Source organism: Cydia pomonella, chromosome 25, assembly GCF_033807575.1.
Source record: "Cydia pomonella isolate Wapato2018A chromosome 25, ilCydPomo1, whole genome shotgun sequence".
Classification (NCBI taxonomy): domain Eukaryota; kingdom Metazoa; phylum Arthropoda; class Insecta; order Lepidoptera; family Tortricidae; genus Cydia; species Cydia pomonella.
In genome coordinates, this window is record NC_084727.1 from 3144595 (window position 1) to 3165715 (window position 21121).

Here is a 21121-nt window from a genome sequence, read left to right on the forward strand (position 1 = left end):
CAACCTACTGAACAGATTTTCATACAGTTTTCACCTATCAATAGTACGATTCTTGAGCAAGGTTTGTGTATAATTTATTAAGGTTTTTTTGGAAAATTGGTTCATATATGACGATTTTTGCTAACGATGTCGGAATAAATCACGCTGTCTAGGAGCTTTAATCGAAAACGCTGCCTGATCCGTTTGAGCTACAACAACTTCTTTCGAGTTGCAGGCGTACATAGGCTACGGAGACTGCTTACCATCAGGCGGGCCGTATGCTTGTTTGCCACCGACGTAGTATAAAAAAAAAGGTTGTCTCTCTTTCATTGTTTTACCCATTCTTAGCATCTAGAAAAAGATCACATAATGTGGTATTTGCAAAGCTATTTACATGGATACAGTATTAATCATTATTAAATTAAATACGTTAGTTATATTAAGCATTTCATACAGATCACAATGGTACCTCACACCATACAATTAAATGAATATCGTGCATATAATTTGTACGAAATGTTAAAGACGCTGACCTTTTTTAGTGCCAAATTTTACCACCGCTTGCGCTGCGATCGCTTAACTATGTCCCCACCATGCACTTCGCACGTTGCCCATTTTAAATGACTACAGCATTTTTTATAACTGCGCCACCTATGTACTGCTTTAGAAAACTATGTACTTAATTGATGGCGCTGTTAGTTAAGAAAAAAGACAGTAACAATACCCATTGATTAGTCTGATAACTTAACTTTACTTTTGAGTGGCATTAACGTGAGACACTTCATTCGGTTCTTGTCTGACTTAATTTTTTGTCTTTTAATTATTTATATAAGAATTCAAGCCTTGGAGACCCTCTACATCTCTAAGGATAATTTAATATCTTTTTTATATATTTTATCTCTGACACTTAGAGACTTATACATCTCTAAAGAATTTTAGTATTTGTTGGTTTTATTTTTTTATCAGTTTTTTTTTTTGTAATTTGACATTTAGAGACAGTATACATCTCTAATAAAGTATATATTATTTCATCGATTCCATATTTGTAATTGTTTTTTGTAATTTTTATTGTTTGTAAATTAAATGGACATGTAAAAGTGCCCCTGTGGCCTATTTGCTGAATAAATGTTAGATATTTGATAATAAAACGCACTCGTCCATTTTTCTCTGTCCCCCTGTGCCTGTGTTCTATAATTGAAATATATCTTATATTTCTACGTTCTAATACTTAGTAATATTTTTATTTTCTTCCAGGGACGGCCAACTGAAACGTATGAAGGCGAAGAAAGAATGGCGAGAATTACAACAAGAAGAATTCAGCAAACGGTTAAAAGGCGAATGAAAATACCTGGTTAAAGTAACAGGTAAAAATACCTGGTAAATACCAGCCGATACCTGGAACAGGGAAATGTACTGAGTGTTAATGTGACTTAAAAGTGAGTGAGTTATTATTATAACTAGTATACGTTTTGTATGGAAAATACCCGTTAGTATTTTATTAGTTACGCTTTGAGCGTATTGTGTATATTTGGAGCCATATTGCTTAGGTAGTATGTTAGTTTTTTTTAATGTAACATACAGGTTGTAGAGACGAATCAAAAACTATAAGATATAGCCAAAGATAATTTGAAATAGAGGTGATTGTCAAAGAAATCTTTGTAGCCACAGTAAATTTACTGCCATCTTTCGACACATGATTAAAACTTTTAGGACGCCGTTTGACTTTGATCCTTATTTTTCACTGATATGTGTTAAATTTGTTAAATATCAAAAAGTGGCGCCGTCTGCAGGGCACAACCTAAAGGTTGTGGCATACCTTTGTCCTTTGATCTATTAGATGGCGCCACTTTTTGATGGCGTCCTAAAAGTTTCAATCATGTGTTGAAAGATGGCAGTAAATTTACGTCGCTACTAAGTTTTCTTTGACAATACACCTCTATTTCAAATTCTCTTTGGTAGTATGCTAGTTTTTTTAATGTAACATACAGTAGAGAGGAATGAAAAACTATAAGATATAGCTAAAGCCAAGATCTATTCTGGGCTTAAGGAATACTTTCCTCCCGTTTTTAATAAGGGAGGTATTCCATTTGCCCCAATATAATATATGTTCAATGTACATTTTATCAAAGAAATTGGGCGATTTCTTCAAATTTACTAGAAACACCAAAACTATATCAAATATTACGAATGACACTTGTGTCGAAATTCTTTTCATTTTCTTGGTTTTTTTGTCGCCAAAAAATGTGACAGAGTGGAGCTTTATGTATGAGATGAAATTTAAATTTAAATTTTTCTCATGTAAAATATAATATACGGAAAAGAGTATGAAATAGAGGTAAATTGCCACCATACCTTTGGCCTAGGCTCTATTAGATGGAGCCCCTTTTTGATATTTAACAAATTTAACATGTATCAGTGAAAGAATAAGGATCAAGTGTCGAAAGATTCTACAAAATTTTCTTTGAAAATCCACCTCTATTTCAAATTATCTTTGTCATCCCTATAATCTTTACTTGATGTAGCACTTGGCATGAAAACTTAGCGTGGTCGTGGTAGCGTAAAATTTACCTTCACATTCAAACGGAGTTCCGTTCTCATTTTAAAACTACGTGTTGGATTGTAATGAAACTTTGCACATACAATAACACGAGGTATATCTAGGGCCGAAATTTCTTTATATTGCTCCACCTTATACAACAAACGAAATAGAGCATAAACAAGCTTTGTATAAGAATTTGAAATTCGCTGTATTTTTTTTTAATATCTTATACCTTTAAACGAGCAATTCTTGTATAGTAACATATTTCTGTGATCTCGGAAACGGCTCTAACGATTTCGCTGAAATTTGGTATATGGGGGTTTTTGGGGGTATACAATCTATCTAGATTAGTCTTATGTTTGGGAAGACGCGTGTTTTCGAGTTTTCATGCGTTTTTCTTGCGACGCAGAATATGATCGCTAATTTCGTATTGCCGGCTACTGTCCGTTTGGTCCAGCGGGTTAAGACGCGGACTGCTAAACGAGTGTTACGGGTTCGAATCTCGCCCGGTGACCAACTTTTGTTTTTTTTTATATGTTCAAGTTTATATAAAAAAAATTAATTTTTATTGTTTTAGACAAGTTTAAATTAGTAAAAAAATGTAGTTAAGATTATTACCTATACACCACCATATTACAATAAATAGTTATAACCGAGCAAAGCTCGGTCGCCCAGGTACTGGTATCTAAAGCTACATTACAGGCATAGATATACCTTATCCTATTGTAAGTACAAAGTTTCAGAGCAATCTAGCTAGTCGTATTAAAATGTGAGCGTAGCTGACGACCGGTCTGGCCTAGTGGGTAGTGACCCTGCCTATGAAGCCGATGGTCCCGGGTTCAAATCCTGGTAAGGACATTTATTCGTGTGATGAGCATGGATATTTGTTCCTGGGTCATGGGTGTTTTCGATGTATTTAAGTATTTATAAATATTTATATATTATACATATCGTTGTCTAAGTACCCTCAACACAAGCCTTATTGAGCTTACTGTGGGACTTAGTCAATTTGTGTAATAACGTCCTATAATATTTATTTATTTATTATTTATTAGCTACGTTTGTATGAACAACCGAGCTTGCTGGGGACCCTTAAGCCAGGGCGCCGTTATTATATTCTTAATTTTCATTTCCAAAATGATATATGATATGATTTGGAACCACAAGCCGAAGAACAAATTTGAGCATTACTTTTTCTGATCCTGTATGTATTCGACATTTACCAAATTTTCAACATTGTAAGGCCAGTGACATGAATATTGGAGACAGGGCGAAAAAGAAAACAAATAACGCTGTAAGTCGATAAAAGACAAAAATATTGTATGCCAATACCAATACTAATCGAGTATTTACTGAATTTGACGGTAGATGGCGCTGTAACATGCTTAAACTAGTTAACGGTTAGCGTACGTGGTTTCTATAACATTATTTATGTTTTTCAAATACTTGGTCTCAGTTTTTAATATCAGTAATTTTTGTAGCTCTGTATAGAGTCTGGACTAGTCTGTTGGTTCGTAATTTTTAGTAATAGGTAATGGTGAACTAGAGTTGTGCCCGCTCGGTCTTTGAAAAGAGCCCTCCGATCTCGGTCAATAGGTCAAAGGAACTAGTTCGCTCTTTTAGTTCCATTAGTTCAGGAGCAAATCTCGAGGTCTGAAGGAAAGATAATCTAAATCGATCCGGTCCGTGGCTGACATTACCTAGTGGGCGACAGGGACACCGCTATTTGTTACTAGGTACCGACGTACCGACTACTGAACTAAAGGACCGAGACCGATTAAGAGCGCTTAAGATGAACTAGTTCCTTTCGATCCGTGGTGGGATTTCATTCCTTTTAGTTCTTCGGTCCTGACCGACTCAAGCCTATGGTGAACCATCCCGACTTCAGAAGGGAGGAACCTAAGTGATATCTTACCGAACAAATCATTCTGCCATTTTTTGCGGGGGGGGAACGTGCACACAGTCGCACTTCTCACACACTACATACAAAATCCAATCTGTAATGACGACACAAATACATAGAAAATGACACACGTCAAAGACAAATCTTGCACACCTCGATCTCTTTTTGTGTACGGACGAGTCACAACACGCACCGCCATAGGCACAGTTGTGCCAGTACTTTGGCATCAGAAATGAGAGTTAAAGTCTGACGCTCGCACTCGACGATTGAAACGCTTCTAACAAAATGATAATGTGATGTGACGTCACATCACATAAGTCTGTGCTAAATGTATGGAAGATCAAGGAAATTGCCGTTTTGACCCTGAAATATTGCGTTTATGTGTATAGTTGTCATACAATTTATTTTTCAATAAAATGTTAGGAATCGTATGGTACCATTTTCTTTAATATTATTGAAAGACAAAAAAAATTTTTTTTTTTGAGACTGGACCCTTGTATTTTTTTATGATCTCAATATAATTGCATGCAAGTAGTTTAAACGGCTGAAATCACAAGACCGAAGCAACATGGCGAATATGGGGAGTAGAAACAAAAGGGAATTTGAAATAGAGGTGGATAGTCAAAGTAAATTTTGATGAATAAATGACATATGGCTATTTGACCCATGTTCTTTCACTGATGTGTTAAATATCAAACGGTGTCGCCATCTACTCGAGTATAGGTCAAAAGTAATAATGCCATCTATTCGAGCATGATTATTTTTTTTAATTTTCGAGCCACGTTTTTTTCTTAAACTTGATTTATCTTATACAGAGTTACATATATCTTTGAATAAACGGTACTACTAACGCCATCTGTACGGGTATGATGGTCGTTCTTGTCTGCGTGACAGCGTGATAAAACAGCACCTGTCACTTTCTATCCCGCGGTGTTAACAAGTGACAGTTATTTTATCACGTGGATAAAACCATCCATAATACGCCTGCTGCTGGCAAGTAGTTTAAATAGCTGAAATGACAAAATTACCGAAGCAACATGGCGAATATGGGGGGTAGAGGTAAGCAGAAAACTCTCAACATAGAAAAATAAGCATAGAGTGCTCACTTCATACAACAGTTTCCTTACCAAAACGCTGAATACCTTTGTAGTCGACATCAAAGGTCAAGTAGTGGATTCATCAGCACTGCTACTTGACACCAGATGTCACAAGTGTCGCTGACGAAAAGTGCTCAACAATTTTCAACTAATATTACGAACAGGACTTGAAAATAGAGTTCCATTGAACTTATCGTTCGTCGCGACATCTATTGTCAAGTAGCAGTACTGATAAATCCACGGCTTGAAGATAGAGGTCGACTACGAAAATAATAAGCGTTTTAAACTGAAATAAATGTCATATACTAAGAAAAAGTGACCAAGCTCCAGCGTCCTCCCCCCGGTGGCCGAGTGGCTCAGGCACCTGCCGCGATAGCACAGGACGCTGGTTCGATTCCAGCCTGGGGCACTGGATGCCTTGGTCACTTTTTCTTAATATATGACATTTATTTCAGTTTATAATTTATATAGTAGTGTTTCTACTTTAAATAAAATAAAATATTTTCTAAAAATAATTTAATTTGTTCTATTACTTCTAATAGTATAATAAGCGTTTTGGTAAGAAAACTGATGTATAGAGTGAGCATAGAGTATGTTTACATATTTCTCTATGCAGGAAGCACATTTGTAAAAGTGTTCAGCTGTCATCTATAAACAGTTCCAAAATTGTCCAGAGTGGCTCTAGAGTCGCTATAAACTTAGCCGTTATAAACGGAGTGAAGTGGGCTGTTAATTTGAAAATTTAATTTTTTTAAATCAAATATTTTAGCTACTGTGGCGCCACCTGTTTAAGGTTTTTGACGGACACTTTCTCATACACAGAGAGGGTTCACCTTACCTCTGCCCTCCATAATGACGAATGAACAGGGCCTAAATGTAACTTAAGGACGGGCTACGTCAGTACCAGATGTGGCTAAAGGCCCTACTGATTACCAGTTCGCCGGACGATATCGGCCTGTATCGGTATTCGCAAAGGCTGACAGGCCGATATCGCCCGGAGAATTAATAATCAGCGGGCCCCTTAACGTATTCAATATTATGATGAGTCTTAAGAGGGTCTCTTATCATAAAACGACCGAATAGCGAGGCGCCTTTGACTCTGATAGAGATGCAACGGATATCCGGTTACTATCCGGTTTTCGGCCATATTTTTAGTATCCGGCCGGATACCGGTTAGTTCCGTACTATCCGGCCTGATACCGGATAGTTCCGTACTATCTGGCCGGATACCGGATAGTAATTTAGCACGATATTTATGAACACAATATGCACTAAACACTAAAACATGTTATAAATAACAAAACAAAGAAAATTAATAAGCAATTCAATACTGACTGTAAGTGAATTTAGTTCACTTATCTATAAACGACTGCCTATAACTAGGAACAAGTTGCAACCTGCATCAAACTGCATTCATGCGATCTAATTTAATAATTTTTGACGAAACTTTTAACCGGATTTTCGGCGGTCGAATACCGAATATTAAGAGGGAAGAATAGGTTTGCGATCCTAACGAGATAACGGTACTTTTTCTATGAAATTCCATTTCGGGAGGAAACGGTTTCCACTAACTAAATCTTAACAAATCACTTTGATTTTGATGTCGATCGCTTCAGCATAATATATTCTAGGTATAATATAAGTTTCTTTTTGGTTTTAGGCATATAGGCTTATAGGCTATAGGCATATAGGCTTTTTTTTGTATTTCAAATAGAAATAAACGAAAACCTATAAACATAGTTTTTCATTGTGTCAATTACATACAAAAAAATCGTGAGGTTGGAAAATATTTTGAAGTGGAAAACGTTTTTTCTTTTTGTATGGGCTACCACGTGGTATTTTTATTATTTTTTTATTATTCAAGTTAGTTACACAGCATTACAGTATTACTACTAAGGCACTGCGAACTACAAAACATATAAAAAAAATACAAAGATACGAGAAAACACAAATAATAACAAAATACAATCTAATGTTTGTATATGGTATGTGTATTGGTATACTTCGATCTTAAGCGGACTCAACGGCCGGATATCCGGTATCCGGCCAAGCCACTATCCATTGCATCTCTACTCTCTAAGGGCGAGCAGGACGTCCTTGCACCTCTCATCAGGGATTCTGTGCGTCCGTTTAACTGGGGCGGAAGACATTATTCTGATTAACTAAGAACTGGTTGAAGACTTATAGTATTTTTTCAAACAGGAAGGGTACGCAGACAGGTGTCATTTCCTTAAAATTTATAACCTAAAAACACCAAATCTCGCAAAATTGTATTAAGATGATATCTGTCAGCATACCCTTCCTGTTTGAAAAATACTAATAGCTGTGTTAAGCATAATACATTTACAGTACATATGGTGCCACTTTACAGTACTAGTGCGATAATGCGTGACTATGTCGAATATTTTAAGGGCCGTATGTACTGTAATACGTGGTACGATACATGTGCGAATCACCTATTTTCCGTAAGTACATTACGATACAAGTGCGAAAATAGGTGATTCGTACATGTATCGTAATGTACTATTACTTAACAACCGCCTGATTTAGTGGTGGGCTTATATTGTTATATAGCTAAAAGTAATCATGGATGATTATTTTAAATAATATAGAAAAATACCAATATATTACGCGATGTGTATATCAAACATCGTCATAAAGGAATTTACCAATTTAAGTATCATTGTATGAGAAAGTTGCAAAGCAATATATTTTTGATGATTAAATTAAACATGGGATGCGACTATAGGGAATATTACGCGAAACTCTGCGTAGGGGGCGCCACTACCACAATCCATCACAATCTGAGGGTCTACCGCAAAACAAGAAAATCGAAATTTTACTCTTTCTCTCTATCACTCTTGCGTATTCGAGCGATAAAGAGGCAGATAACTAAATTTCGATTTTCGCGTTTCCCGGTAGGCCCTATGTAAACACGCCTTGATGCATCAATGTCATATTTTATTATCTGTGAAAACTTGTCAAAAACAGTTTAAGTCACAGTATGTATAAGTTACTATATGGTTTACGAAAAGTGCTAGTGCTGCACTCTGGCGGCAGAACATTGCAGTAATACACCCTATTGTGTATTGTGAAACAGACTCGATTTGGAACTAAAGATTCATTGAATGTATAAGATGTATAAAATGGTTTAAAGTTAAAGCAAATGACAATTTTTTTAATATGATTAGAGTCATGTTCGTTGCCGAATTTCACTTGCCAACTAACTTTTACCAAATGTTGGGTTAGGTTAGGTAAAGTTGCGAAAAGTTGGTTGCCAAGTGAAATTCAGCAATACAATTTTCGACCGATAAGCCCTTATGTTAATGGCACAAATCATGGGACATTTAAGAGAACATTTTGAGTAAGGTTGCCAGAGCTCAACGAGGGGTGGGAGGGGGTTAGGGTCGGCAACGCGCATGTAACTCCTCTGGAGTTGCAGGCGTACATAGGCTACGGATACTGCTTACCATCAGGCGGGCCGTATGCTTGTTTGCCACCGACGTAGTATAAAAAAAAAAAGTATTTTTGATATTTCACCGACACCTGCAAAATTTCTTTCGCGTCAAAAATTGAATGTCCTATTCGTCCTTTATGTTTTCTATGTATTTAATTACAGATATTTCAATTGTTTGTAATATTATTAACAAATTAAAATAGTGTTTGCTCCAGTCATGGGATGTATGGCGCCATTAATTTTTAACTAAGAAACATCTATGAAAATTAATCTTAAGCATCTCTACGGCGGTTATTTATGGTAAAATGTTTGATGATTAATACTTATTTTACAGGATTTGTCAATACCATCCCATAACTGGCGCCAGTTCCATCATAGGGGTGGTTATTATAAGTCGTTTTGAAAAATTAATTTCATATACTTCCTGTAATATGCTGTAGTTCAGGTATCACGAGCCTTGTTTTACAGGCAATTTTAATCCAAAACGTTTACCCATTTGAAACTTTTTAATCTTTGAGATGTACCTTGTTATTGGTAGAAACTGCGCGAGTAGTTTTCTTAATGTTTTGACACAATTTTACCCTAAAATCATGTATTTTTAGATGAACAACTAACTGAATGTAACCATTTGTATAAAATGATCAAAGTGTTTACGCGTTCCCATCAAGTTGTGTTTTTTTTTGTATTCTCTATGATTGATTGGGCTATTAAAAAAACATATTTATCTCCATTTTTTATTAGATTTTGGAAATATACTAGAAATTTGTATAATATTAGGGCTGGAAATGCTTTTCATTCCGGGTAGAAATTAAAAATAATATCCAATTTCCAAAATTTAAAAAAGAGACAACGCTTTGTTTATAATAATATCTGAAAATTGAATTAGAGTTTTCGTTCGTCGCGACATCTATTGTCAACTAGCAGTACTGATAAATTCCGCTACTTGACGCTAGATGTCGACTACGAAATAACTCGTGTTTTGGTAAGAAAACTTATGTTACCACACTTTCTTTACTTCTCTATGGCCTAAACCAAATTTCACTTGATTTTTATTAAATCATATTTGAAGTTTGGCGTTTGACTGGGTCTATAGATCACAGATCTAATCAGAACCACTACGCATTCATTGATAGTATAAGATGTCTATAAAACCCTGAGTCGAACACCATTTTGTAGTAACTGATTTAACAAACATCAACTTTTGACAAACAGTGTTACCCATATAGGGACCGTGCGCGTTAGTGTCTGCCATCTTGTGGCCTGATTCGGAACCATAAACATGTACATTTACACGTCAAGTGTTTTTTTGTGCATAGTAGGTTCTGCCATCTTGTGGGCTATATCGGAACAATAAACATCGCATTTACGCCTCGCGCCAAAAATCTGACGGCTCCCGTGCTGCCTCCTACAGTTCATGCACGGTCCCTATATGATAGGATCGCATAGATATATATACGTGCGTCCGTGAGGAACAGAACATACACAATGCGACAAAATTATAAACACGTTTTAACATTCCTGACAACATACCAAAAACAATCTACGTAATTTGGTCGGGTTATTTATTCCCCACCATAAACCATACTAAAATTTACGGTGGGGGGTAAAAAAACATGAAACTGTGACAAGGACAAACAATAATGGAGCGTTTTTTTAACACTTTTTTTGTGACTTTTTTTGCACTTTTGTGTTATTTCTAGTCAGGATCGGGAGTCCTTTTCATCCTTATAGGAGAAAAAAAAAACCAAAATTTCCATAAATTTTTCAAACTTTCCTTTTTGTTACCGCCATACAAAATATATGGGGAAATGGTAACACAATAGGAAAAAACCTCTGGGACATTTTTATCCCATTAGAATCGAAAGAGCTCGTGATTCTGAGTAGAAAAAACACAAATTATATGAAAAAATACTAAATTAATGAAAGTGGCATTTTTTTGTAAAGAAACCCTCAATAACGCTTTCTCTGCTACTCCTGAAAGATACATAAGACTATCCCGTTCTGTCAGTGCCCCCCCACCACTCACGCCCGAACCATACTTAATACCTGACTCATGGTGTTACCGCATAATGTTCGGAGCCGAACAGCGCCATCTCTACTTCACCCGTTAAACTCAAGGCTCGAGTTGGACATTTTGCACAATCATTGAATCTTTGTGAACGTAGAGTCAAGTTATTATATATCGATACGGACAAAGAGCCAAAAATATGTATACACGACCTTATTTTTGTCACTTTGTCCGTAACGATATTTAATATCTTGACTGTACTATTTTATGCGTCTTAATATTCTCTTGTTTGTAGACAGCAATGACAAATGTGTCAACGGCCGGCAAAACGTCCCACTTCGCCGCTCACCATAGAGATGCTTTGACAAGTTATTCGTACAAGCAAATCTCATCCTTATGGTAAGCAACAAACTGAGACGTTTTGCCGGCCGCGGACAAGAATAGACAAGTATACATTGGAATTTCATGAGAAGCTGTTACCATTATGATATCGGTTCGAAATTAGACGTTATTGTCAAACAGATAAAGTCTGATTTGGAATGAAACCGTTAAAACCTTGGAGGATTTAACAACTGGAGTCGCTGTCGAGAAACTCGGCCAAAGGTCATATGTATTGTAAGGACTGACGTTTATCTGACATGGCTATTTATGTGTTACGTAGTCTCCAGGGCTATAACCGCGAAAATCGAAGTTTGTCAATTGCGGGCATTTTTCTCTGTCACTCTAATTACATCTTAGTGAGAGTAAAAGAGAAAGATCCCCGCAATTTGCGCATTTCGGTTTCCGGCCCCCAGTTGTTAAATCCTCCACGGTTAGAACATGGCCACTACGCCTCGGCGTAAAATTCAGTCATTTAGATTGTATTTATTTATTTTTAGTTTTTAATTGTTCTAAAGCAATTTTGGAAATATTTGTACTGTTTTTTTAACGTGTAGACATTTTTGTTAATAAAGCATTCCTATAGAAATGAAATTGGGTTTTATTGTACTTGTATGGTATATTGCGTATACCTATGCTAATAACTCCTATCGTGACTTGGCGCTATACTCTGTATCTTTAGGTATTTAAATAAAAGTAAACAAAATTAAGCCAAAATTATGTACAGTCAGCTGCAGAGAGAGGTGCATAGACTGATTGTATGCGGGGGGTCACCTCTCTCTGCATCTGACTGTACATAACAAACAAAAGGGAGGGATAGGGAGTACCCTCCCATAGCATTTGTACTGTGACAGGTGACACAGTATGTTTTGCGTGGAAATTTCAATTTAACGTTTTTACAATGGTCTTAAATATAATATTGTTTTTTTTTTTGTGTGGCAAACAAGTCATTAAGCTAGCAACAATACCCAATTAAGAATGACAATTAATCAGCTAATAGGCGGGTCCACACAGAGCGAGCATACGCGCGAGGCATTTTCCTCGCCGCCTCGTCCGAGACACGTCTACACTGACCGTTGCGCGCGAGGAAATTGCCTCGCGCGTATGCTCGCTCTGTGTGGACTCGCCTAATAAGGACCTAATGGCGTAGTATCTCTATATAGTTTGTGCTGCCTATGTAGCCGACTTGATCAAGATTGTTTGAGCGTTTCTTTTTTTTATTTCGACTTTTTGTATGTGACCTTTTTTTTGCCAGTTTTATTTTTCTAGTCAGGATCGCGAGCCCTTTTCATCCTTATAGGTGAAAGTGTCCCGAAATTTCCATACATATTTCAAACTTTCCTTTTTGTTACCGCCATATAAAGTATATGGGGAAACGGTAACACAATAAGAAAAAACTGGGACATTTTTATCCCATTAGAATCGAAAGCGTTCGTGATTCTGTGTAAAAAAAACACAAAATTTCTGAAAAATAAACAAGATTAATGAAAGTGGCATTTTAAAAAAAATGCTCGTTTACCATTTTTTCTAATGTTAAAAAAATATAATATATATATAAAAATATAATTCTGTACGGACTTTTTTTATAGTGAAACACAATTAATTATAACAATTTATTATAGATAAAATGTGCACGCACTAACAGAATATACATATAACAGAACCATTACAGATAGTTTAGAACTCGTCGTTTTCAAAAGGATGATACTTGTGGCCAAGAGATCTGTAACAAAAAAAAAGTTACGGCGAGATCCGTTCAACACCATTGATTTTGGTTATTCCCACTAGTTACCACGAACTTGTTAACAGTGGTAATTACTGTTTTTTTCCCACCTTTTACCACTGGTAATTACTGGGGAAAAAAATCCCAGTAGTTACCACCAAACTCGGTTTGGTAACAACTTGGTGGTAACTTGTGGGAATAACCCTTGGTTTTTGTATGAAAGCTACAACTATTTAAATTATGGCAATTTGTTGTCACTATTTTTAATACCTCATACCTCACTCGTTAATTTGAGTTCATAAATATGCATAGGGTCAAGGAGGGAACAGTGGCTCGATAGAAAAAAGCCGGGTACAGTGGCCTCAACCTATTTTCAACATAAGAGGGGCGCCACTTTTAGATATTTAACAATCAGTGAAAGAATAAGGATCAAGGTCAAATGGCGTTCTAAAAATTTTAATCATGTGCGATAAGATTGCAGTAAATTTACGTCGCTACAAAATTTTCTTTGACAATACACCTCTATTTCAAATTCTCTTTGGTTATGGCGTACGCTGCCAAAGTGGGAACTCCATACATCAGTTTTCTTACCAAAAAGCGAGTTATTTCGGAGTCGACATCTAGCGCCAAGTAGCGGATTTATCAGTACCGCTACTTGACAATAGATGTCACAAGTGTCGTCAAAGTAACCTTCCCACTTTAAAGTTTCATTAGCTCGCTTACGCCCGGGAGCTTGACGATGTTTGTATTTATGACCAGACATAGAAGTTTTTGTGGCTAAAAACAAGTGCTTGAGAAACTGAAACATCGACAAATATGTTATCGATAAGTCAGTCATAGCTTAAGAGCAATAATTAAGAGATGTAAATTCTACTTGCAGTTAATTACCGAGAAATTTCAAGAATGAAAATTAATTACAAACCTTTTATAAATTTAATAGTGGAAAAGTTACTGTCTTGGGTGAGACCTGGACTCACGGCCTCTGGATCGATACTCCAGTATTCTAAGCTTAATAGCATATTTATATTAAAAAATAATTTAGTATGGGTAGCACATCGTTACTGGTGAATTTCCAATATGACTCGGAACTCCGGTAGCCGTCTGAGAAGTGTAAAGTTCTTACGGTAGATGTCGCTAGGATCCCCTAGACTCGTATGGTGGAAAATTTGCTGCCTGTGGATGAGGTCTTGGTGGCTCAGATGGCTATCGATCTCAGGCCGTGAGTTCAAGTCTCACCCAAGACAGTAATTTTGCCACTTTTAAATTTATTCTAAGCTTAATAGCATCGTTGTATATATAGCTGCAAACAGAGATAGATGGAAGTCCTTGGAAGAGGCCTTCACCCGATGAGGGGTTCTTGTCCGCTACAAATAGTTAATCATTTGTTATAAAAAATAATATGTTACTTAATATCTAAAAATTGACTGAACAAATAACAATCTAAATTAAAAGAAAATGACATACCTACTTAAATTATGTAAACGCTGACTTAAAATTAATGTAATGTAATGTAATCCTGGACTTGAAATAAAAGGCTTTTTATTTTATTTATTTATTATTTATAATAGCATCGTTTGCTTGTTAAAAATTAAATCTTTAGATAATTTCTTTATTACATTTATTTTGTACTTAAAATAAAAACATAAACCGTGGTAAACAGTGCTAAAAGCATAGAAAAAGAAGAATATATTTTTAGATATCGAACGTGTTGTGTATTTTGTGGTAGCTATCTTCACTTCATAAAATATAGGTATATAGGTAACGTTAAGGTAACATCGATAACAGATACGCTATTTTTTATTTAGTTTATTATGGAGCATCTTTTCGCATATGGCCCATGTCGAAAATCGAAAAAAAAAAAGAATTTCGCTCCACCCTAATGTCGGTATTTCATTTTGTCACTTTTTGCCACAAAAAGTTCTATGTTCTATATTATGACCAAAGAGAATTTAGAAGACGATAAGTGCTCACTCCATACAACGGTTTTGTTAACAAAAATACTATTATTTTAGTAGTCCATCTAGCGCCAAGTAGCGGAACTCTCAGTACTGCTACTCGACAATAGATGTCGCGGCAAACAAAAAGTCTAATGCACAAAGATTTTCAGCTAACATTATAACCAGAGTAAGCGTAGGAGTTGAAAATAGAGCTCCGGTTACTCTTGATTATAATAATAGCGAAAAATCTTTGAGATTTAGACTTTTTGTTTGCCGCGACATCTATTGTCGAATAGCAGTACTGAGAGTTCCGCTACTTGACGCTAGATGTAGACTACGAAAATAATAGTATTTGAGTGAGCACTCTTGGACTTAATTATCTTTGATTATGACGTTACTCACGCGGTCATCGGAACGAATCGGCCGTCCACGTTGAAAGAGTCGATCAGGTCGAGGTCCTCCTTGGACAGCTTGAAGTCGAACACGTCGAAGTTGGAGGCGATCCTGGACTTGTTGACGGACTTCGGGATCACTATGACGCCGCGGTCGATCTGGTATCTGTGTAAGTTTTTGGCAAAAAAATCATTTTTGGTGCAAGTTTTTATCACCACAGGTAGTGAAGAAACCGGACAAGTGCGAGTGGGACTCGCCCACCGAGGGTTCCGTACTTTTTAGTTGTTGTTATAGCGGCAACGGAAATACATAATCTTATTTAAATGAGCACCTACTTAAATGTGAACGCAGGCTATGAGGGCATGTATTCTCCCTATAGCTAAATAAATATTATAGGACATTATTACACAAATTGACTAAGTCCCACAGTAAGCACACTAAGGCTTGTGTTGAGGGTACTTAGACAACGATATATGTATGCCGGGGACGGCAGCAGACGACGCCCAAATTGCCAAGTGTCGCAAATATGCATTTTTAAAAAGTAATTATGTATTTGCGGCACTTGCGATTGAAACTTTCGGTCCTTGGTCGTCCGACACCAAGAAACTAGTAAAAGAAATTTCTACTAAACTAGTCTGGGTGTCTGGCGACCTACGAGCTGGCGCTTTTTTCGCACAAAAACTTAGCCTCACTGTGCAGAGAGGGAACGCGGCCAGTGTCCTGGGAACAATGCCTCAGGCTAATTTAGGCTTAGTTTTTTGATAATATAGCTATTGTAAATGATAGTGAATGTTGAAACATACCTCAAAATCTAAAAATTAACTTAGAGATATATAAATATTTATAAATACTTAAATACATAGAAAACACCCATGACTCAGGAACAAATATCCTTACCAGACGCTCATGCACACACGAATAAATGCCCTTACCAGGATTTGAACCCGGAACCATCGGCTTCGTAGGCAGGGTCACTACCCACTAGGCCAAACCGGTCGTCAAAGAGGTCGAGCTAGCAAGTAATATTAGTTTATATATAAGCTAAGAGATAGGTACGGGCTGAAAAACAGCGCTGTGCAGTCACCAGACTCGCGGCCAAAGCTGAGTCCCGAGCCCATTGTCGCACTTACAACATTTACATGGTATACAGTCAAGGTATTAAATATATACACGTACAAAGTGTCAAAAATATGTATACACTACCTTAACCTTTTGACCACCAAAGACCGCGCGCGGCTACAGCCCAATATCAACCTTCATGCGTACCGACAAGGTTCACGATTACGCGCCGCGTACGATAGGCGTGGCGTTCAAAAGGTTAAAGTATAGGCAATAAGGTCGTGTATACATATTTTTGGCACTTTTTCCGTGTCGATATTTAATACCTTGACTGTACTATAGTTCTTAAAAGTTGTATACTTATTGCTACTGCGCTGTATTTAATGCTTATGGTTGTTGACTGTTAAATCAAATCAAGTGGTATTAGGGTTCCGTAGCCAAATGGCAAAAAACGGAACCCTTATAGATTCGTCATGTCCGCCTGTCTGTCCGTTTATGTCACAGTCACTTTTTACCGAAACTATAAGAGCTATACTGTTCAAACTTGGTAAGTAGATGTATTCTATGAACCGCATTAAATTTTTTACACAAAAATAGAAAAAAAAAACAATACATTTTGGGGGTTCCCCATACTTAGAACAGAAACTCAAAATATCTTTTTTCATCAAACCCATACGTGTGGGGTATCTATGGATAGGTCTTCAAAAATGATAATTAGGTTTCTAATATCATTTATTTTATAATCTCTGAAAATTTCAACTATAACTATCACGGTTCATGAGATACAGCCTGGTGGCAGACAGACAGACGGACGAACAGCGGAGTCTTAGTAATAGGGTCCCGTTTCATATTTTGGGTACGGAACCCTAAAAACTACCTACTATCTATTGTACTATAAAGCGCTCTTGCCAACGGTAAGAGCGTGCGACTTTCAATCCGAAGGTCCCGGGTTCAAACCCCGGCCCAAAACGTTTTTCGGAAGTTATGTACGATATCATTCGATATTTACCAGTCGCTTTTCGGTGAAGGAAAACATCGTGAGGAAACCGGACTAATCCCAACAAGGCCTAGTACCCTCTGGGTTGGAAGGTCAGATGGCAGTCGCTTTCGTAAAAATTAGTGCCTACGCCAACTCTTTGGGTTAGTTGCCAAGTGGACCCCAGGCTCCCATGAGCCGTGGCAAAATCGGGACGACACGAGGAAAAAGATAAGGTAAGGTAGGAAAACTGAAACTAAAATTACGCAAAAATACTACATTATAAACGTCAGTATTTTAAAAGTAAAACTCATGTATGCTACTTGGTATTTTAAGAATAAGTGACATAATAAAAAAAAGCTAAAACTCCCTAGGGAGATATAGCTTTTTTTTCACAATCCATAACTCCCACGGGAACAATGACCTGCATGAAATAAGATCTGTTTCGAGCAATGAGGGTAATCTCTAGAAAGGTACAGATTTAAGTAAGTAAGTAAGTAAATATTCTTTATTGCACCACAAAGAAAACAAATTTAAAAAACAGATTTACAATGTAAAGAAAGGTAGCAACAGGCGGTCTTATCGCTGTAAGCGATCTCTTCCAGACAACCTTAGGGTAGCAGGATATAAAGAACAGTAAGTTTTTAAAACAGGTAGTGCACGAATGAATTAGAGGAATAGGAAAATTACACATACATCAAGCAGACAGTACAGTCAGCGTCAAATACTTTGTAGCAACCAAAGTAGCCAAATAGTTCGGTACACCATATATTTAGTATGGTGTACCGAACTATTTGGCCACTTTGACTGCTACTAAGTATTTGACGCTGACTGTACATACAGTACATTTACAATTTAGTCAGATTTAGTCAGTTTGTGTCTAGTACAGCGCCATCTACCGACGAATTGGTCAAACTTTTCATCAAAAACTGTTTTCAAGACGAAAATGGAGGAAACCAGTGAAATCGCCTTTTCATACAAACGCAGTCCTCATCTCTGGATATTATCATAATTGAAAATATTTTGACACAATTTATCAACCACAACTATGCCACTACGTTTGATTTTTGTCAAATTTATAATTATTATAAGAGTTAGGAGCATTTAAAAATTTGTATGAATCCGTTTTTTTTTATACTACGTCGGTGGCAAACAAGCATACGGCCCGCCTGATGGTAAGCAGTCTCCGTAGCCTATGTACGCCTGCAACTCTAGACCCTAACAACCCTCCCACCCCTCGTTGAGCCTCCTAATTTAAAAAAAAAACACAAAATCAAAAAAAGCAAAATGTCTCCTACGTTTAATATACATAGCTATGATTTAATTTACATCATATTATGTATCCCTTATGTCAATATCCAGAGGAAAATGAGGACTACGTTTGTATGGAGAAGCGGTCGTCCCCTTTCCTCTTCAATATACAATAGTACGTTTATCTGTTATGTCGACCACGGAGCGAGCGTCGATATTGAATATTAAGCACTGCGAGCGTTTCTACACCGTGTTTTTTTTTATTTCCGTTAATTTCAAGGGTGCATCCTTAAGCTTAAATTAAGTAACTTTCTCCAAGACACCGGTATTCTAATTAACTCAATTTGGGAGATAATCAATATTTAATTTTTATCTTATAAGGCCCTTACGAGCGTGTACACTTGCCTTAGGGCTTGTTTACATATTGATTAGTGTTTAGTACGAGTGTGTATATTTGCTACTAAATACTGTAGACATGCGCGAAGCTATGTTTCTGTCGCGCTGCGGTGGGCGGGAGCGGGAGCTATCTAAGTGTGAGTGCGCGCACACAGATGCGAGACTTTAGTGCCCGCTCATTGCGCGCCGTTCCGTCGACATCGCCCGCGAGCCGAACGGAATTTATCCTGCGCTGCCCGATGCAAGTTGTTTTTGTTGTTATCACATAATATTGTTTTTAATTTTTATATTATACTGCATCTATTAATTACCATATAGGTAAAAACTGTAAAAAAGAGTGATGTCCCTGCTTCGGTCGTCGTCGTACAGTCAAGTACAAAAATATGTATCGAAAGAATCGTCTCATAAATATGGTACTACGCTCTTATTACACTGGAATAAGATGCTATGGGACATATTTTTGAGTAAGATGTGTACACCCATATTTTTACACTTGACTGTAGGTACCTATCCGTTTTTGTAAGTAGGTATAAATATATGGCTAAACTACAATCTATTTAACTTGTAGTACGATGGGGCTAAACTTGGGCCGCCTTATTGAAGAACGTATCGCAATGACAATCTGGGTAAAGTATGTTGGGGTAATACCAGACAATTTTGGGACCAATTGAGAGAACTCGTGAGAAAATGTTTTTTCGAGATCTCAGCACGTGACAGATTCTTGAAGTACGGAGCGAATCGTTAAATAATAACCGTAGATTCGTTCGTATTCGTAGGTCCGGTGTCTACCCTTCTCCAATGTATATAAATTACATTACAGTCACCAATAATTACAAACTTAAAAATTGTCAACGAAAGTTTTTTTTTTTCGTATTTTTGTATCCGATCTTAACCCTGATACAAAAATTGGTAAAATTGTGGCTCTCAAACTTTGATACCTATGTCATAAGGCAATTTGATAAGTAAACAATGTGCTAAGAAACCTCTTATTGTAAGGTTTACCCGAAGTAATAAAGTAAGAAAAACCACTAAAATAATAGATAGGTTTCGAAGTTTTGACAATTTAAGATCTCGTGAACTGTACAGGTTTAGTGAAAGTGTAAATGTATTGTTTATTGAAAGGAATGTACTGGAAGATATTAAGTACTTAAGTAGGAGGGACAAAAATCAAAATAAAAAATAATCGTGCCCAGTAAATTTTAATGAAGGTCGCCAAAAAAATAAGAATCAAACTTAGAAATCAAAAATATTAAGTAGTTCTTTAAAAAGGTCAAGGTTTTTTTTTATACTACGTCGGTGGCAAACAAGCATACGGCCCGCCTGATGGTAAGCAGTATCCGTAGCCTATGTACGCCTGCAACTCCAGAGGAGTTACATGCGCGTTGCCGACCTAACCCCCTCCCTCCCCTCGTTGAGCTCACTGAGAGCCCATCTTGAAGTATAGAAAATAAGTAAAATTGTGATTTTGTTGGTATAATTTTGCAATTATGTATATATATAGTTGATATACAATCTTTTCTTTATAAAATGTAAGGATCGTATGTAAAGAGTAAAGTAAATATATAGGAAAAGAGAGCCCTCTTGAAGCATTTTAAGGAAACTAATTTCGAAGCCCTATCTCTATTTTGTATCCTAAACTAGCTATGTATGATTTTGTTATACAATTTTATTCAACATGTATCACCATCCCTATACAATATAAATACTCTTTATTGCACACCTCAATAAAAGAAAACAGAAACATAAGCACAGGTAAACAACATGCGGTCTTATCGCTAAAAAGCGATCTCTTCCAGGCAACCTTTGGGTTGCGGAAATTAAAAAAATTACATTGTCAGTAAGTAGGTGTACATACACATACAATATACAAACATACAAAATAGACTGCCAAACTCTCTTCCTTTTGATTTACCGTCGCGCTGGTAGTGGTACTGGATAAAAATAATGGTACGAAAGTGTGATCAAGAAAACAATAAATGTGATAATTAAGTAGGTCAGTAGGTAAATTGAAGAAAATTTAAAGTT

At 36.6% G+C, this 21121-nt stretch overlaps 2 protein-coding genes across 3 annotated transcripts in view; one reads left to right on the forward strand and one right to left on the reverse strand.

Annotated features, from left to right (window-relative positions):
* Nucleotides 1-11955, forward strand: part of LOC133531470 (glycerol-3-phosphate acyltransferase 4) — a 56981-nt gene extending 45026 nt beyond the window's left edge. Inside the window, exons 11-12 of the mRNA XM_061869716.1 lie at nucleotides 1234-8887; nucleotides 9042-11955. Coding sequence (XP_061725700.1) covers nucleotides 1234-1321 — 88 coding nt within the window. The 3' untranslated portion in view covers nucleotides 1322-8887; nucleotides 9042-11955. The remainder of the gene's footprint in view (nucleotides 1-1233; nucleotides 8888-9041) is intronic.
* Nucleotides 11956-12960: 1005 nt separating this feature from the next.
* Nucleotides 12961-21121, reverse strand: part of LOC133531476 (aldo-keto reductase family 1 member B1-like) — a 28786-nt gene continuing 20625 nt past the window's right edge. For both annotated transcript variants that reach the window (XM_061869724.1, XM_061869723.1), the window contains exons 6-7: nucleotides 15424-15579; nucleotides 12961-13084 (exon numbers count right to left, since the gene is read on the reverse strand). In XM_061869724.1, coding sequence (XP_061725708.1) covers nucleotides 13039-13084; nucleotides 15424-15579 — 202 coding nt within the window. In that variant the 3' untranslated portion in view covers nucleotides 12961-13038. The remainder of the gene's footprint in view (nucleotides 13085-15423; nucleotides 15580-21121) is intronic.